Genomic DNA, 17,175 nt, shown 5'->3' with positions numbered 1-17,175 from the left:
TCTTTTGTGCTATAAACTTGAAATGACCAAACAATTTTTGCTTTTATTTGTTTTATACTGACTTACTATGTTTATTTTTAGTTAACCTATATGATTTTTATTCTGGAGGCTTTTGATAGTTTTATTTAAATAGTACAAGACCATACGGTAGGTAAACACTCGTGTGTAAAATTTAAAGATATTACATTTACAAAGCAATCTAGAACACCTAGTTGTAGCTTGAGTTCCAAACCCTGAAATGATGTAATATTGGACTCTTCAGTTCCTCCATTTTATATGAGGGCAACTGCTAAAGGCTAGTGTATGTTCTGCTAGAGTCAGGGAAATTGCATTGCAAAAATTGAAGTTAAATATTTAGAGGAATCGTATGTTATCTTGTCGGGGTCCTGCCCTAATGTAAATCATTTCTCATATCCAAGGGGAGGTGTGGGAATAAAAAACATGACTCACTTGTCTATATCAGGAATGTGTTTTCAGGGATCCTTCATGAAATCCTGAGTTCACATGCTGAAAATCACCTGCTGTTTATTCTCCAAACAGCTTTTATATCAAAACATAAACCGAGGGGGGAAGTTCATTAGCATTCTGTTTCCTAGGTAGCAGGGAGAATGATTGTGGTCATGTCCACACCTTTCTATGCCCATTTTTGTCATATCTTCCTATCTATGTCTGCTCTGTATGCCTGTTCTCTCACGTAGACTGAAAAACACCTCTTCCCCAGATGACCTCCTATATTACATTAGAAGGAGCAGAACAACATTAGAATATCCTGACCATTTGCATAGGATGATGTAAGTCTGTCTCACTATCAAAGGCTAGGCCACCACTTTCTGTACGGCATGTGCAAATTGTACCTTGCCAGGTTGCTCAGAATTCTGATTGCCATACAATTAGGAATACTGGCCTGTATAATTCAGCTCCTACATCATCTGACCAAGAAAAAGCCACACAGATAGTAGAAAATATGAATTTATGCATCTCTACACATGACATAAAACTGCTTAATCTTTTAAAGTCTTTTAAAGGTTATTTCCAGGGTTCAAATTTAACTTGTTTATTTAAGACTACATCCAAGAATCTTTATTCATCTAATTTAATTTGGTCATGCATTCATTTACTCAGCCTCATTTGAGAAATGCTTCTCTAGAGGCAGGCATGGTGGCAATGCTAGAATTATTCAGATTTGCAGATATATATTAAGTAAGAAAGACAAGACAAGTGCGAGAACACAAATGCTCATAAGCTACCAGTGGTGCTTCCTGTAAAGATCAAAAGTGTCAGTCACAATACAACGATGGCAGAAGGCAGGCTGGAGGACCACTCTGAGATGGATGGATGATTCACAGAACCCTTTTAAACTAGTGACTCTAAGATGAACGTCACTGTTGACAGAGGTTTCTGTCCCATCCAATCCTGCAACTGCTCAGTCCCAAAGAAACACACCGAGGCTTACATTAATTATAAACAGGTTGGCCCTACTAGTTCAGGCATCTTATTAACTCTTATATCTTACATTAGCCTATAATTCTTGTCTGTGCTATCCACGTGGCTTGATATCCTTTATCAGCAAGGCATCCGCATCTTGCTTCCTCTGTGTCTGGGTTACGGACTGCAGACTGAGCCTTTCTTCTTCCCAGAATTCTTCTGTTCTGGTTACCCCACCTATATTTCCTGCCTGGTTACTGGCCAATCAGCCCTTTATTAAACCAGTACAAGTGACATCTCTTTACAGAGTACAAGACCATTGTCCCACAGCACTTCACAGATTCAGAAGCCATGGTTATATACATTGGCTTTTCATATTATTTCTAAGAATATTTTACACAGTAAGACAGCTATGTGAAAGCTCTGGCATGGGAAGTGTGTGCTAAGGAACAAAGAAATGACTACTGTGTGCAGGTAATTGTAAGACTTGATGAGTGACTTCACATGATGCTGGAATAGCAGCAGAGAACCAAATATGCCAATCATTATGCATCCCATGAAATACTTGCATTTATTACACAAGGAATGGAAAATATAATTAACTACTGACATGATCAGATCTGATTTATCTTTGAAGGATACCATTTTTTTGTGTGTGTGTGATGTCAAGAATGTAGGTAATAAATTAGGGCAATAGTCACAAAGGTACTGCATAGTAACTGAGGTGTGGTGTTTTGATTGTCAGTACACATGGCAAGAAATACATAGGCCTGAAAGAGTGTTTTGAAAGCAAAATAAAAAGAAGTCACAGGTGGATTGATTAAAAATATTAAGGAAAATTCAAGTGTCGAGATGTTATTTTAGTTTGCCATTCTTAAAACTAACCTGTCAATTGAAAGCATTCTTTTCTTTTATAGGTACATTGTCTTGGTGGAAAAATGGGAGCAGAAATCTGGGAGCATCTCCTTGTCATGATCCGATGCCCATTTTTGGCCCTTTCAGCTACCATAAGCAACCCTCACGATCTTACTGAGTATGGATTCAGTTCTACTTTGGACAGAATGTTTATCTATTTTGAAAGTTTAGATTTCATAATCCTTATGTGTTTTAAAGTGATCTCAATTTCAAGTTAACTCATAGCACCTTCTAAATATTCAAGATGATGTCTGTTTACATCTTTCTGATAAGTCTTGGCAACTCTCTACAAAGAAATACCCAGCACCCATTGGGTCAGATCTCCAGTTGAATAAGAAGTATCATGTCATAGCTACAGAATAAAATTAGAGCTATATATTCTTTTTCTTTCCCTCACCCCCTTTACTAGGAAACATAAACCAAGATGATAGAATGCTACATTTAGCCATAGATTCCAAAATCATCTCATTTTGTCTATATTTTAAAGGTGGCTTCGGTCAGTAAAGAGGTACTGGAAAGAAGTAGACAGTGCAATGGGAGTAAAAACTTTGTCGAAAAGAAATTCTGGCTCCCGTGGCAGTCATCACGAAGACCAAGGACAAGCCAGACAGTCATACAAAGTTAGACTTGGTATGTATGCTCTGTGTAGCTGTGTATCTTTGCTTTGTTTGTTTGGCTATTTTCTTTAAAATTATTCCACTCACCACATTTCTGATAATTTGGAAATCTCACTCTTCCCCTTTCAGTGATCTATGGAGAGAGATACAATGACCTAGAGAAGCACATATGTTCTGTGAGACAGGGTGACGTTTGCTTTGATCATTTTCACCCATGCGCCGCACTAACCACAGATCACGTAAGTAACATCCTTTGCCACAGTTGTTCCATGTAACAACACTGTCTGGCTAATAATTGAAAATATAGTGCTGTTCAGAATGCAACCGAAGTGCAACCTGATGCTAGAATGCAGAGGGAACACAAGAATTTTGTTTTAAAAAAGAACAGCTGTGTTCTTGTTTCTGTAGTTTCTCAATGTTAGGATGCTATCAGACTCCTCAGAGTTTAGAAACTACTAAACACTTTAACTTGATGATTCTATTAGTTTGGGGACATTATTTCTGTCCATTTCCTTCCCCCCCCCCATCTGTTAAGCATCCATGTCTGCCTGTCTTTCTTAATTAGTACCATTAATAAAATGATGGGGACAGGATTTAATCTCTGCTCTCAGTGCGGTTACAGCTTTGTGTGTAAAAACCTCATATGTGAGAACGTGAACAATGTGTATGACCTTAATCCAGAAACACATGCTTCCCATTGCCATAACAATCAAGTACTGCCTCTGATAATGACTCAGCAAAGTAGAGACCTTGAAACAATGTCAACAAGTTTATTGAATGGTTAGGAGGTGTCAATTTTTAAAATATTTCCTTTCTATACCTGTCTTCCTTTCTCCTATCCCTTGAAAGTTTCATTTTAAATTCACATTGGCTCTTAAAATGATTCCCATTTCTTTCTCTTCCTTCCAAAATCTGAAAATTGAGTATATTCTAAATTCTGATACTGTAATATGGTTTCTTAATTATAATTCTATTCTTTTTAAAGCTTTACTAGACTTTTTAAAAAAGAGCTAAGTAAGACCTTGAGAGCTAAGGTCTTCCAGGGGCTTTTCTTACTTATATTGCATTTACTAAATGTGTTTTGCTTGGAAGCCCTCCTGCTACTACCATGTTCCTCCCAAATGCCATATGCCAATGCACAGATGTTGGTTTTGCTTTTTAGGTTCTTATAATATGAAGACTCTTTTTTAGAATCTTGCTGTGTTTTCGTCAATTGATTGGTTAAATTCTCCACAGCACTTTGTGTTTGTGTGTCAACAAAATCAGATTATCACTGAACCTTCAGCACTTGTCTTTCGGTGTTCTGAAATAACTGCTGCGGGATGAATTTCCTGTGTGTTTGTGTGTCAGCAAAATCAGATTATCACTGAACCTTCAGCACTTGTCTTTCGGTGTTCTGAAATAACTACTGTGGGATGAATTTCCTGTAGCTCCAGTTACTAACACATTGTGGTGTGAATACTGGTTGTTTTTAAAGAATAGCTGATTTGAATACTCACACATTTTACCTCTTTTAACCATCACAATTGTAAGATGGATATTCTACTACCACTTTCATTTTACAAATAACGCAAGTGAGATATATAGACAACTCACTCACGACTGCACTAAGCAAATGGTGCAGACCAGATGTAGTCTCAGACTCTTGATTAACTCCATGTTGACATGAAGGATTTGTCTATCACATCTACTGATGAGTGAACACCACATGACAGTATTTGATTGTGTATGAATTGCAATGACTTCCAAAGACAATTGCAATTGAATATGAATATGGAGTTTTTCTAGTAAAATGTTTGAGAGGAAAGCTTCTCTTGTTAGTGGTAATGGCCCAATTCAAACTCCAAACTGAACTGCACTAGGGAAGATATCCTATGCCTTAACTTGTATTGAGAATATAGATGTTAAGCCAGTCCATCAATAATAAAGAAATCCATTTGTTCCCTCTCTTTCTTCCTTTTCCCTTCTTTTCTTTCTTGTTCCTCCATTCTTTCTGATAGTTACAGATTTTCAGATGTAATCGTCATAATCCAGTATCTTTAAAACTAGCACAACACTTAAAAAATTACTTGTTTTGTATAAAGTGATTAAGAGATGTTGTCTTTAAAGAGCTTCAAGTATATTGGTTCAGTGCTTGCTGCAAATGCCTTCCCTCTCTTCTTGGTAGCTATTAATGGAATAAATGGAAAGCAATAGAGCAGCTCTAGTATGGTTTGTCTTCTACAAAGGTCATGCTCTTGCATAAGTCTTAAGAGTTTTAGAATTTGGTAGCAAGGATACAGAGTAATTTCTAGGCTTAGGTATTATTATAATGTTCTACCCAGAGCCCATACCCCCAAAGACCACCGAGACCAGATTCGATGCAAAAGAAAAGAGTTTTTTAAATTATTACAGCATGCCTGGGATCAGCTACCCTACACAAAGGCAAAAAGGAGGCAGGGACTTCTTTTAAAGCTTACTGAGGGGAGTGCCTAAGGAAGTATGGTCATTTTAGAAAAGATTGGCTTAAGCAAGTAACAATCAAAATGGTATGTTCTAATTGGCTGGGGCTAGTCAGGGGCTGGTCATGGGCTGGTCAGTTTGGGGGCATGCCTGTACGAATCCGAGACCCTACTCTTGAGCTGCTTTGGAGGCTGGCTCAGCCCGGGCCTGGCCTGGTATTGCCTCTACCAGGCTTCTTCTTCGCTGTTGGGGGTATTGGAGATTGATAGTTCTTTATTCATGACTTTTCCTCAGAAATTTTAGTTTAGTTTCAGGAGATAGAACCATCTTGTGCCCGACATATGGCTAAGATTGATATCTATTACCTAGTTTATTTTCACAGCAAATTATTGACACACACATAACTAATGTTTTATTTTAGAAGTTAGGAAACTGAACCTCGTGTAAATGGTGGGTAAGAAACTTAAGCAACCCTAAGCCTGTGACCCAACAGAAGATTTGTATTTTTAAACTTATAAGGAGTCTTAGATTAATTTTTGTTTCAGTTTGGTTTGGCTGAAATAGATAACCACTCTCAAGTGATAACTAAAAAAGAAAAGAAGGCTAACATTGGGGGTGCAGGTAGGTGGATGTCTCTGCAGTTAACAAGACTCTGTAGAAGACCTGACTGAGTTTCTTTCTCAGCAACAACTGGGTGATTCACAATAGCTTTGGAAAATCTGTCATGCTGTCTTTTGACATGGGGGGGGGAATCTCCCCACATACACATAATTTTAAAAACTATTTTTAATAAGCAATAGACTCAATACAATCTTCACCATTTTTCCAGCATTTAATGCTCAAAGCAAGCATTTCTTGTAAATGTTGTCACCCCATAGGTAAAATAAGACAGTAATAAGCTCAATTTTATTTTAATCATAGATTGAAAAGTATGGATTCCCTTCTGACCTTGTCTTTTCACCTCGAGAAAGCATCCAGCTATATGACACTATGCTTCAGGTCTGGAACAGTTGGCCCCGGGCCCAGGTAAAGAATCTTCATGGAATCCATTCTGTTATGGTAGAGTCGACATTGCTTTTCAGAAACACACAGTCACCATTTCTATCACTTGTATTTAAATTGCATTGCTAATCGTTTAAAATGATTAGCAGACCATTTCCCAGAGGATATGGCCTCCTTATACCTTCTCAATTGGATGGGCTACAAACAGTGTTTAATATCAATTCCTAAAAGTGTTCCTTCTTTCTTCCTCCCAAACATTGTGAGAGCGGGGTCTCCTTTCCCACTCTGTGTTTCTAGTCCCAAGATTCTTTTCTTCTCACATTGTTCTCTATGTCCTGAGTGTTGGCTGTTTTCCTTGGAGACCTCTTTGCTCTGTCTTCTTGCCTTTGAAGAGTTCGCATATAGTTCTTGTATAATAGAAGGTACAGGGAGGTAAGAGAAGTCCAACCACCTCTAACCTAAGAGACTGTAAAATGTTCAGGGAAGAATATAATTGAGAAATATATTTAGATTTTCTGGCATTATTTTTATGGAATTTTATGGTCTTCATTTCCCAGGACCTGTGTCCAGAGAACTTCATTGATTTTAAGAACAAAATAGTTATTAAAAAGTTGGATGTTAGAGAATATGAGAAGAACTTAAAGGAAGAATTCACACACTGGATTAAAAATGGGAACAAAGAGAAGGTATTTTCACACATTTTGGGCAAAGCACTCTATTTTTTTTCCTGACTTGTGTCATTCAGCCAATAAAACCATTTCTCTCCTTTGCCGTTTTCATTGTTTGTTTTAGACTTTTAAGTTTGATTTGCTGTGCAGTAATTCCAACCTGGATCAAAAATAGAAAGGAATTTTTTTAAATCTCTTCTCCAGTGTACCCTAAAACTTGGCAAGAGACTACAAGTTCCTCTTGGATTTGATGGCAAACAAGAGAGAATACAGGGCTTGTGCTTGGGATTATTGGTGATTTTGGCAGCACAGAGATGGGACTCATGGAGTTGAAACACATTTTCTCTTTTCTTCCTTTCTTAGTTTTGGAGTTTTATTCTCTTTAAAAATCATTGTTTGAGAATTTCATGTACATGTGTATAATGTTTTCAAATTCACTCCCCGATTCTCCCCTCCAAGTCCTCCCTCCCATAGTCCTCCTACCATTTCCCTTTCAACTTCACGGTTCCTTCTTAAACTCAGTGCTTCCAGTGTGTGAGTGGGTGGGGGGCCGTCCACTGGAACGTGGGCAGCCTACCAGCATACGTGAAGAACACTGAGTGTCCCCTCCCACAGCAGCCATCTTTGGCAATGGCTGCTCAGCTAGGGTGAGACTCTGTGAGTCCCTCCTCAGTTATGCTGAAATTACTTCGGGACTGATCTTGTGAGCTCCTTTGCAGGCGTCCACACTGCTGTGAGCTCATGTGTTCCATGTCCCTGTCATGTCCAGAGACACTGGTTTGCAGCCTTGGGGTTTTATTCTTTACGATTTTTATTTTAAATTTTAAGAATTATTCAAGTACTAGAGTCTCACCTGGAACCATATGCTTACACATTTATTTTGTTTAAGCTTATAGTCTTAATTTATCACCAGAAGTTGAGATTTCCAATTTTTTTAATAGCATGCATGATATTTTTTTCATGTGATCTCTCCCCACCTCATACCTTGATTCGTTCTTTCTTTCAGTTGGAAACATTCTACAGTTAGGTTACATTACCCTGTGCTTATCTGGTCATTCCAAACCTCTTAGTCAGATTGGCTGTGCTTGCCTCTGCTGCATGGAGGGGGCTCCTTTCTCCTGCTACAGTGGAAACTGCACCACTAACTGAGCAATCCTTCCCCTCCTGCCAGATTTGTATTGGTGCAAACAGTTGCAGGTGTGGTGTATAGTACATCAGAAGTTTGTTATTAAGTCTGTGGTTTGTGTGTGTTCTTGCTGTGGCTCGCCATAGTCTTGTGGTATAGTGTCCTAGGATTAGTTTGAAGAACGACAAAAACAAAGATTAAACAACAATGAAAAGAGTTTAGTCCGAGTCCCATTCCTTTCTTTGCTATGCACATTTTAATACAAACGCTTTCTGTTCATTGTCACAGGCCAGAATGGTGCTGCAGAAGCTGAGTCCCGATTTCCATGACTACTCAGGACGGATGCTGGACTTCTTTCCGCATCTTGTTGAGAAGCTCAGGGAAATGGATAAGTTGCCTGCAGTGTTTTTTCTGTAAGTTATTTAAGTTATTTAACATTGGTGACATAATTTGTGTTAGGTTACTTCCTTTAAGGTACACGAAACTATATACATTGCTACTGTTGAATAATATTTATTATTACTTTTAGTGTTCATTCACTTATCAAAATCATATGACTTATTTAAAGTCATAAAATTGTCTACTTCCACTTTTCCTTGTTCTAATTCTGCTTGTTTATTTCTTTGTTTGAGACAGGATCTTGATATGTGCCCATGCTGACCTTTCTGCCTCAGCCTCCTCCCTCATAGGATTATAGCTACACATGTACAATTATACGCAGTTTTTAGTTAAGTCCTTAAAATAGTATTAGTGTTCTATCAATTATTTTATTAATTTTGTTACCTCATTTTTTGTATTACTATAAATTTTGTTTGTTTGCGTCAGGTATTACTAACAATTTTCGGTACAACCTTGGTTCTTTGCCAAACCCACTGAACATAGCCATCAATGTTGCTATCCCACACAAAATTTAAGTTTTTTATTATATGCTACAATATATGTTGGTAAAATATTTTGGTAATTTAAACGATTGTAATGAGAAATATGACATAGAGTCAGTGATACCTTGCCAAATTTCATGTTATAGAATGTAATAGCCTAAAATTGGTCAAACTAATTTGATGAATTTAGTCAGTTCTTTTAAAATGGCACCAAGGGTAAATCAGTTAGTATAAAATAGATAGATTAACCTTTTTAACTATGTGACAAGAAGAGAATAATTTACTTAATATAAAATTTCTAATTACTCTCAAGCCACAGTATCTTTGAATAAATAAAACCGTTGTATATAAAGTTTAATACTTATGCTTATGCACAGAAACATACAGTAATGAATCGTAATTGGTGATAGAAACTCAAAATAATGGTAGTAGGTGACATAAAGTCCTATTTGGTTAATTTTGGAGATTGAAAGATTTTTCCTTTTGTCTTTGTGTGCTTATTCTTATCCCAGTATAAGTAGCTGTGTCCTTTCAAACTGTAAACCAGTGTAAACCCTTCCATAACTACTTCTCAGCCATTGTTCATAGCCATGAGAAATGTAACACACAACCAGAAAAGATGGAGAGACTGAATTTTATGGTATTGTTCATTTGCTTCCAGATTTAGATTCGAGTCTGTAGAAGAATGTGCTAAGGCTGCTTGCCAATTTCTGGAAGATAAACAGGAGGAGAAGAGGCCTTCGAAAGCTGATAAAGAAGCTCAGGTCATTGCTAATAGACTTCGAAAAGTTAAAAAATCTTTGGAGAAACAAATGATAACGTAAGTATTTCACTAAATAAATTGACCGTGTAAGGGTTTGTAACACCCAAATGTCCTAGTAGGAAATACACGTTGAAGATGCTCTAGAATGAAGTTCTAATTACTGCTTCAATTGTTTTTGTTTTTAAATTTCAGAGGGATAATTGGTTGAAAATCGGTGATTGGCAACACATACTCTTTGGTTGCATAGATCAGTTTAACTTAACGGTTCTTTGAAGCAGGTCCAGATTCTACCAGTCTATGTGTATTACAGAACTTGACAGGATCATTCTACATTGTCTATATGACTCGCTCTTACTCATGATACATTATCACAGTGTGAGCCCTGGGTTACCACACCAGTTTTACGCTTGGAATGTCATTGCTCTCAGCATGTAGCTAAAATATGTCCTCCCTTTGATCCTCTCCCGCTTAGTGACTGTGTCGGTTGGAAACTCTTATTTTCCCCTTATTATTGCAGAGATCTTTATAGCCTTGAGATTCTCCAGGTTTACTGTTCTCCAACTTAACTATCCTGTGCTTAATAAACTTTGAAATTGATTAAATTATCCCATGTTTGGTATTCTTTTTTCTGTCACCCAGTTGATGGAGTCTAACTTCTACTGTTCATCATTCAACATACACAAATATATATATATATATATATATATCTCCTATTGGTTTATGCACTTATATGAATACATGTTTAGTGATGATCACTTAGAATTGGATAAACTAATAACTGGAGAAGACTCATTCTCCCTCTTTTGTCAGACAATTAATTATCTATAGCTCTTCATCTTAGGGTGGGTTTTCATAAGATTTCCCAAATTGAAGTTTGTTATTAACTAGTATTGTCATTGTTCAGGTCTTGTTTTGGTTACGATAGAGTTAAGATTTTGTGGACACAGCTGCTCATATATAGAAGGCATTATCTGTTAGCAGTTGTCCTGATCCTCTGGTGTTTACAACCTTTATATCCCCATTTCCTCAATGTTCTCTGAGACTAAGATGTAGGAGTTGTGTTATAGGTATATCAAATAGGGATAGGCACCTCAAAGGCCAGTTTTTCTCTGCATTTTGACCAACTGATAATTTCTGTGATAAGCTCTCTCTATTGTAAAAAGAAGCTTCTTTTACAGTAAGGGTGAGGGCTACTGTTGCAGGGTGGGGGCCTGCTTGTTCTTCCTGGCCACCAGCTTAGCCCTGAAATAATCACTGCTTGGCCCATTAGCTCTAAGTTCTTATTGGGTAACTCTTACATCTTAGTTTAACCCATTTCTATTAATCTGTATATTACCACGTGGCAGTAGCTTACCAGGAAAGATTTGGCATGTCTGTCTCTGGCGGCTCCATGGTGTCTCTCTGTCTCTTTGCCTTCCTTCTCCCAGCATTCAGTTCTGTTTTCCCCGCCTACCTATGTTCTGCCCTATCAAAAGGCCAAGGTGGTTTCTTTATTAACCAATGAAAACAACACATCAACAGAAGGACCTCCTACACCAGGCTAGTCTTATCTGTGTATGTAAGAATAATTATTTAAAATGCTCTTGGTGGTTATACTGGTTTAGGGATGTGTTAGCAGTATGTTCCCCTCTATTGTCCATTATTTCACCAGCAGCATGTAGTTGGTTAGGTTTATAGTACCAGACATAAACATCCCACTATTAAATGAGGGCTTAAGTCCAATTAGTTATTGGTAGTTACCATGGAGATGTAAGTGCCACTATTGCACTGTTGGGGATATAGTGCCATGCTACTGTTACAGTATATAGGCTTTACAGTTGGGTAAGACTTTTCATTGTCCCCTTGGCAGATTGCATACATGCTATGAAAGCTAGTTCTTAGAGAGGTCTAGAGATATTTTTACTTTTGAGTTGAAACAAACTTTTAGAGCCTCTCTGATTCAAATATTCCAAATTCTAGAACAAGCAATAGTTTGGATCTTTTCATGTATTAGGTCGTTAAATGGTTTGCTGGAAGGATATTTTGTTCATTTTCCTTAGCAGTTTTTATTTATTAACGATGATTTATTTAATAGTTTCATAGTTTAAAAAATCGAGTTTCACAACAATCTGTGTTCCTCTGTAAGTACATTAGCAAAGTCCACTGCAAGGAGGAAGGAGAATATCCTGAACTGACAAAGAAGAGAGAGGCAAAGACAAACCTCCAACCTGAGCATGTGAAAGGCTGAAGGAGAGAAAATGGTCATCATATTAACAAGATGAAGCAAGGTCACCTGGAAGAGGGAAACATTGGCGAAGAAAAAAGTAACATTTGTAATGGCTTTATCGTGAGGGATTCTAGGCCACATGGGCTGATGAGCAAACACATTAGAGGCAGGGGACTGATAAATGCATGAAGCAGTGATTCTGGTTAATAAACATAACTTAAGATATTCTGGACTTCCTTTTAAGATTGGATGTAAATACTGATTTCTTGAAATTTTATTCTTGTAAAGAGATGAAAATAATGAAAAGCCTTCCAGAAGATTGGATCAAGGCATCATACAGGAAGCTGAACACGATTATCTCCTGAAGCGTCTGGAAAAGAATCTGGAGATTCCCCAGGACTGCACGTATGCTGATCAGAAAGCAATAGATGATGAGGTCAGCACCCAGAAGGGACCAGTGCTTCCAGAGTGTAGGCTTCTTCCATGTAGGCAGTGTTGGCCATACTGCAGGCAATTGCTACCACGAGGGAAGTCTCTATGTGCTAGAGATGTGGCAGATAAGAACTTATGGTGCACAAAACATTCAAGGACCTTGTAGTCCCAGCTTAATATAGGTTTAGAATTTGTAGACCGATTTTGTCTTGCTGAAAAAAAAATACCCAAGTGTCTGTTTTTGTACTATGAATTCCTTAAAATTCTGTATATTATAGTTATAATTTGGACCCCTGCAGAATAATATATTTAGATACTGACAACATTTCTTAAAATTAGAGTCTCTCTATATTACAGCTAAAATTTTCACCAAAGAGTCATGGGGATATCTAATAGTGATTTAGCCCATCATCTTTAAACGCTTTTCTTCAAACTATTCCTATTTATAGACAATATACTTAACAATACAACCAGTTTCAATAAAAGCAATGTCTTCACACACACACATACACACACACTCACATATACATTTGTGTGTTTTCATTGTGTTATGAATCTTCTTTTGTCAGCTTCATTATCTGTCTAGTTTTCATAACCATGTATGCACATCTTTGTTTTAATTGATCCTTGGCATTCTGCTTTATAGATAGCTATGCAATAAAAATAGACGGGAACTGTCCATTAACTTTTGGAGACTTACATTTGTTCCTTGTCTCCACATGTTAATCTTTTTATGTATTATAACACTGGACACAAGTGGATTTCCTCCTTATTTTGTGGATATTCTTGAGGCAATGCCAGTGGGAAGTAAGCATTTGTTGACCTTACAGTATAAAGGTTTGCTTTACTTTCACTTTCTGGGTAGAACTTTAGAAAAGATTTCACAGTCACTTTATCTTTTGGGGGTGGGAGTAGACCACAGTCTTGTATTTCTTTTGGGACTGTCTGCTACGCTGGCAGTTTTCTCTCCTAGAACTGAAGTGAGACTGCCAAGAACTGAGAAAACTTTCCTTGTGGTGACAGTTGTTTCTATAAAACGTTCTTTACTTGTTGTTGATGGTGATATGTAGAGCCAAGGTCAAACAGTGACATCATTTGATCAAATTATTTTGCAATATAAATATATAATTATTGTGTAATATAAATATTATTTTCATTAAACATTTTTAATTGATTGAAAATTAAATAAGCAATACTCTAAATCTCTTGTTTCTTTTAGTCATTGCAGATGGTGTTTAAACGAGTGAAATATGAAATTAATGGTAACACACTGAAGACTTTGGCAAGAAGGGGTATTGGCTATCATCACCGTTTCATGTCCAACAAAGAAAAACAGTTAGTGGAAATTCTCTTTAGGAAAGGATTCATTAGGGTGGGTCAATTTTTCACTGTAAAATTTGAAAATGTAAATAGATGAAGTAGAATGTTCATAGAATGAGGAAATGTTGCTACCACTTTACCTTTTTTTCTCATGTAGCTAAGCCTCTTGGGCTGTAGACTTTGTTTTGTTTACTGCTGGTGGCATATGCAAGTCACTGGGAAACAAGTTTTGACTGGAGTCACTGTCTCCATACATTTACACAAAGAAAGAAAGCATTTCCATGTTGACCCTGGTGCTGTATCTTAATTTTCTCGTTATCATATGTAGTGCTTGTTGATATGGTTTTGCTACAAATATTCTCTCCAAGACTTGGAGGGCATTTATATTTGAGTTTGGGGCAAACGTTTTTTTCTAATGTGGTGGCCGAAAACAGAGCATGGATTTCTGCTTACTCAGGGCTTCAGCTTATCTTAGCAGAGCTTGTAGCTATCTTGGTACTGAATGTCATTTCTTCTGTCATTGGTGGGGGGCAAGAGGAAGATTGCCATAAATTACTTTCAGGCCACATCCTTATTTTGTTTTCTTTAGTACATCCTAGGAAGGCTCATTGCAGTAATCCAGACAAGTATACAGAGGACCCTCAGATCATTACCAAGCAAATCTAAATCTTGAGAAAAATTTAAAAATTGACTCTTTTTAAAAAATTCTTAACTTTAAATTTTGTTTGGCATGGGATAAAAGAAACAGAAGATGGAAGGAAGAGAGAGAAGAAAGAGAAGGAGATGTGACTAAAATAGTATCTGACAGCAATTTCTTAGTCACTAATAAAATGATGAATAACTTAACTGATATAGAACAGATCTTAGGGTAGTAGTAACAGCTCCATCAGAGAATACATTGTAGGAAGGTATTTGTTCTGATCATTTTCTAGATGTAAAGCTCTTTCTATCTCAATGTTTGTGCTTGTTGAAGAGATTCAAATTAAAAACATTTAATACATAGCATTCTGACAGAGGCATAAGCGTCAGTTACAAAACACATAGAAAACATTACTTCACATCCTTAAGCATGATCACAAACCAGAGCATTAAACAACCATCAATTTAAAGAGACAGCATAGATGGATATTGTCTTCAGGCTGACAGCTGAGAAAAAGATTACATGGAGACTTATTATTAATTATGAAATCTTAGACTATAGCTTAGGATTATCTCTACTAGCTCTTATAATTTAAATTATCCTACTTATGTTAATCTACATTCTGCTACATGGTGTTAACCTCTGTTCTATCTTGTACCTCCAGATTTCTCTTCATGTCTGCCTAGTGACTCCACCTTTCTTTTTCCCAGAGTCCTCTCTATCCCTAGAAGTCCCACCTAACCTCTTCCTGTCTTGCTATTGGCCATCTAGATCTTTGTTAAACCAGTCATATGGTATCTTGGCAAAGAAACATCTTCACAGTGTACAAAAAGGCAATTAATTCCACAAGAAGACAGGACAAGTCAGCATATACTAACTACCTCAGGAAAAATGAGTGAGAAGTTAAATTATGTGAATAATTTTTTTTGTTTCTGATTAGTGATCATGCAAATTCAAGACAGAAAAAGAAAATGTACTTTTTAATGTCATTTCTCAATGACTCTAGTAGATCAAATAATTACTAAGAAGTAGGCTTATAAAAGATTTATTGCACTCTCACAAAGAAATTTCTCTCCTAGTATTTTACTTATGATGTTTACTGTAATACTTATTCCATGCCAGATGTGCTATTTGATTCTGGAGATGCAAAAATGAATGATGCCTAGACTTGAGTATTTGAAGGGTAAACAAAATCACAGTGATATTGAGGGACATTGAGGAAATAATGGAAAGAACCAAGAGGTAGATGGTGATGACAGAAAATAATAATTTTAGAAGTGACCTGAAGTTCCTCTGTGGTATTTGTACCATATATATATATATATATATATATATATATATATATATATATAGTGTGTGTGTTTGTGTATGTGTTTATATGTGTGTATGTATGTATATATATAGTGTGTGTATGTGTATGTATTTATATGTGTGTGTATATATATTACCAATTTCTTAGAAATACTTGTAATATGCCAAAATGCCCGTGTGTAGAATCACTGTTTTGTTCCTTTTAGGTGGTGACAGCTAGTGAAACACTCTCTTTAGGAGTCAACATGCCGTGTAAATCCGTGGTTTTTGCTCAAAACTCTGTCTATCTGGATGCTTTAAATTTCCGACAGGTATTAACATATACATTAACTTAATGTATTAATGCTATATAATCACATAATAATAAAAATATTACTTTAACTATTAATTTAGTAACATGTTCCAATTCATGGCAGATCACTGTAGGTGTCTGTTTGGTACTAAGTAAGCATAGGACTATGAGATTAATTGACCACTGCTAATCATGTGTCTGGTCTTGGATAAGACATCCAATCTCATCTCCTATCTACAGAATCTGTGTGACTATTGCTACCCCATGCCATGCACTCAGGCTAATGTAGCAGCGTAAATGAAGGCAGACAGAAATTATGATAATATATTCAGCTTTAATTGGGAAAGAGACTTACAGAATCCGAGGTTCCAGCGGAGAACAGGAAAGCAGAAGGGAAGGCGGGGAGCACGCCCACAATCTTTATAAGTAAAAAATATCCTCTGGGGACCCCGCCCTACAAGCAAGGTGATTGGCTGGGTCTCCCCTACAGGCTAAATAAAGCAATTTGCAAAAAAGGATCCATATTAAAGATTTTTGGGAGACATTATTTTTCTCAATTATGAGCATCGGTTTCCATTCTGGAGTATTCTTTAAAACTTTCTTTAGCTCATGCTACACAGTCTGTTTCCAAACCAACTTCTTTACTCTCCTGTGGTGTTACTTGATTGTTTTCCCACAATCTGTGCATGCAGTCTTGCCATGCTCTGCTCAGCTCCAGAGACTGACATATCAGGGGTAGCAAGGTAGTGAGAAAAGAACAGATACACAGTCATACAGAAAAGCTGGGATCAGGTGGACTTGGCTTTCTGGTGGAGAATCTAAAAACTCTATATCATTTGGAAGCTCGGTGTATTTATTATAAACAGTTGAACAGAAAAGTGAGGTCATTACATACAGTTGAACTAGGAGGTAGGTTAGCTAATCTGAGGAGCACTATACGTAGGGAATAAATCTTTTGGTGCAAATGTCAGTGAAGAGAAAACTACAATGGATAGTTTCTGTACACACTATTAACATCCAAACATGGACCAGAGGAAGGATTTTTCAATCCCTTTGGGGGAATAATGGGGCCTTGGGACTGAGACATTGGGTTCTTGACATATCCATTATATATTAATGATATAAATTCCTACAG

General features: G+C 36.9%; 1 protein-coding gene across 1 annotated transcript in view; it reads left to right on the top strand.

Annotated features, from left to right (window-relative positions):
• The window catches only part of LOC130862846 (probable ATP-dependent RNA helicase DDX60), an 83,289-nt gene that overhangs the window by 46,808 nt on the left and 19,306 nt on the right, over positions 1-17,175 (top strand). The window contains exons 19-28 of the mRNA XM_057752671.1: positions 2,343-2,458; positions 2,828-2,970; positions 3,087-3,196; positions 6,321-6,425; positions 6,959-7,087; positions 8,484-8,608; positions 9,738-9,896; positions 12,334-12,481; positions 13,697-13,849; positions 15,955-16,059. Of these exons, the coding sequence (XP_057608654.1) occupies positions 2,343-2,458; positions 2,828-2,970; positions 3,087-3,196; positions 6,321-6,425; positions 6,959-7,087; positions 8,484-8,608; positions 9,738-9,896; positions 12,334-12,481; positions 13,697-13,849; positions 15,955-16,059 (1,293 nt within the window). The remainder of the gene's footprint in view (positions 1-2,342; positions 2,459-2,827; positions 2,971-3,086; positions 3,197-6,320; positions 6,426-6,958; positions 7,088-8,483; positions 8,609-9,737; positions 9,897-12,333; positions 12,482-13,696; positions 13,850-15,954; positions 16,060-17,175) is intronic.

The sequence above is a fragment of the Chionomys nivalis genome, chromosome 20, assembly GCF_950005125.1.
Source record: "Chionomys nivalis chromosome 20, mChiNiv1.1, whole genome shotgun sequence".
Taxonomy (NCBI): Eukaryota; Metazoa; Chordata; class Mammalia; order Rodentia; family Cricetidae; genus Chionomys; species Chionomys nivalis.
The sequence above is the reverse complement of the archived record's forward strand: the minus strand, read 5'-3'. Positions and strand labels throughout refer to the sequence as shown.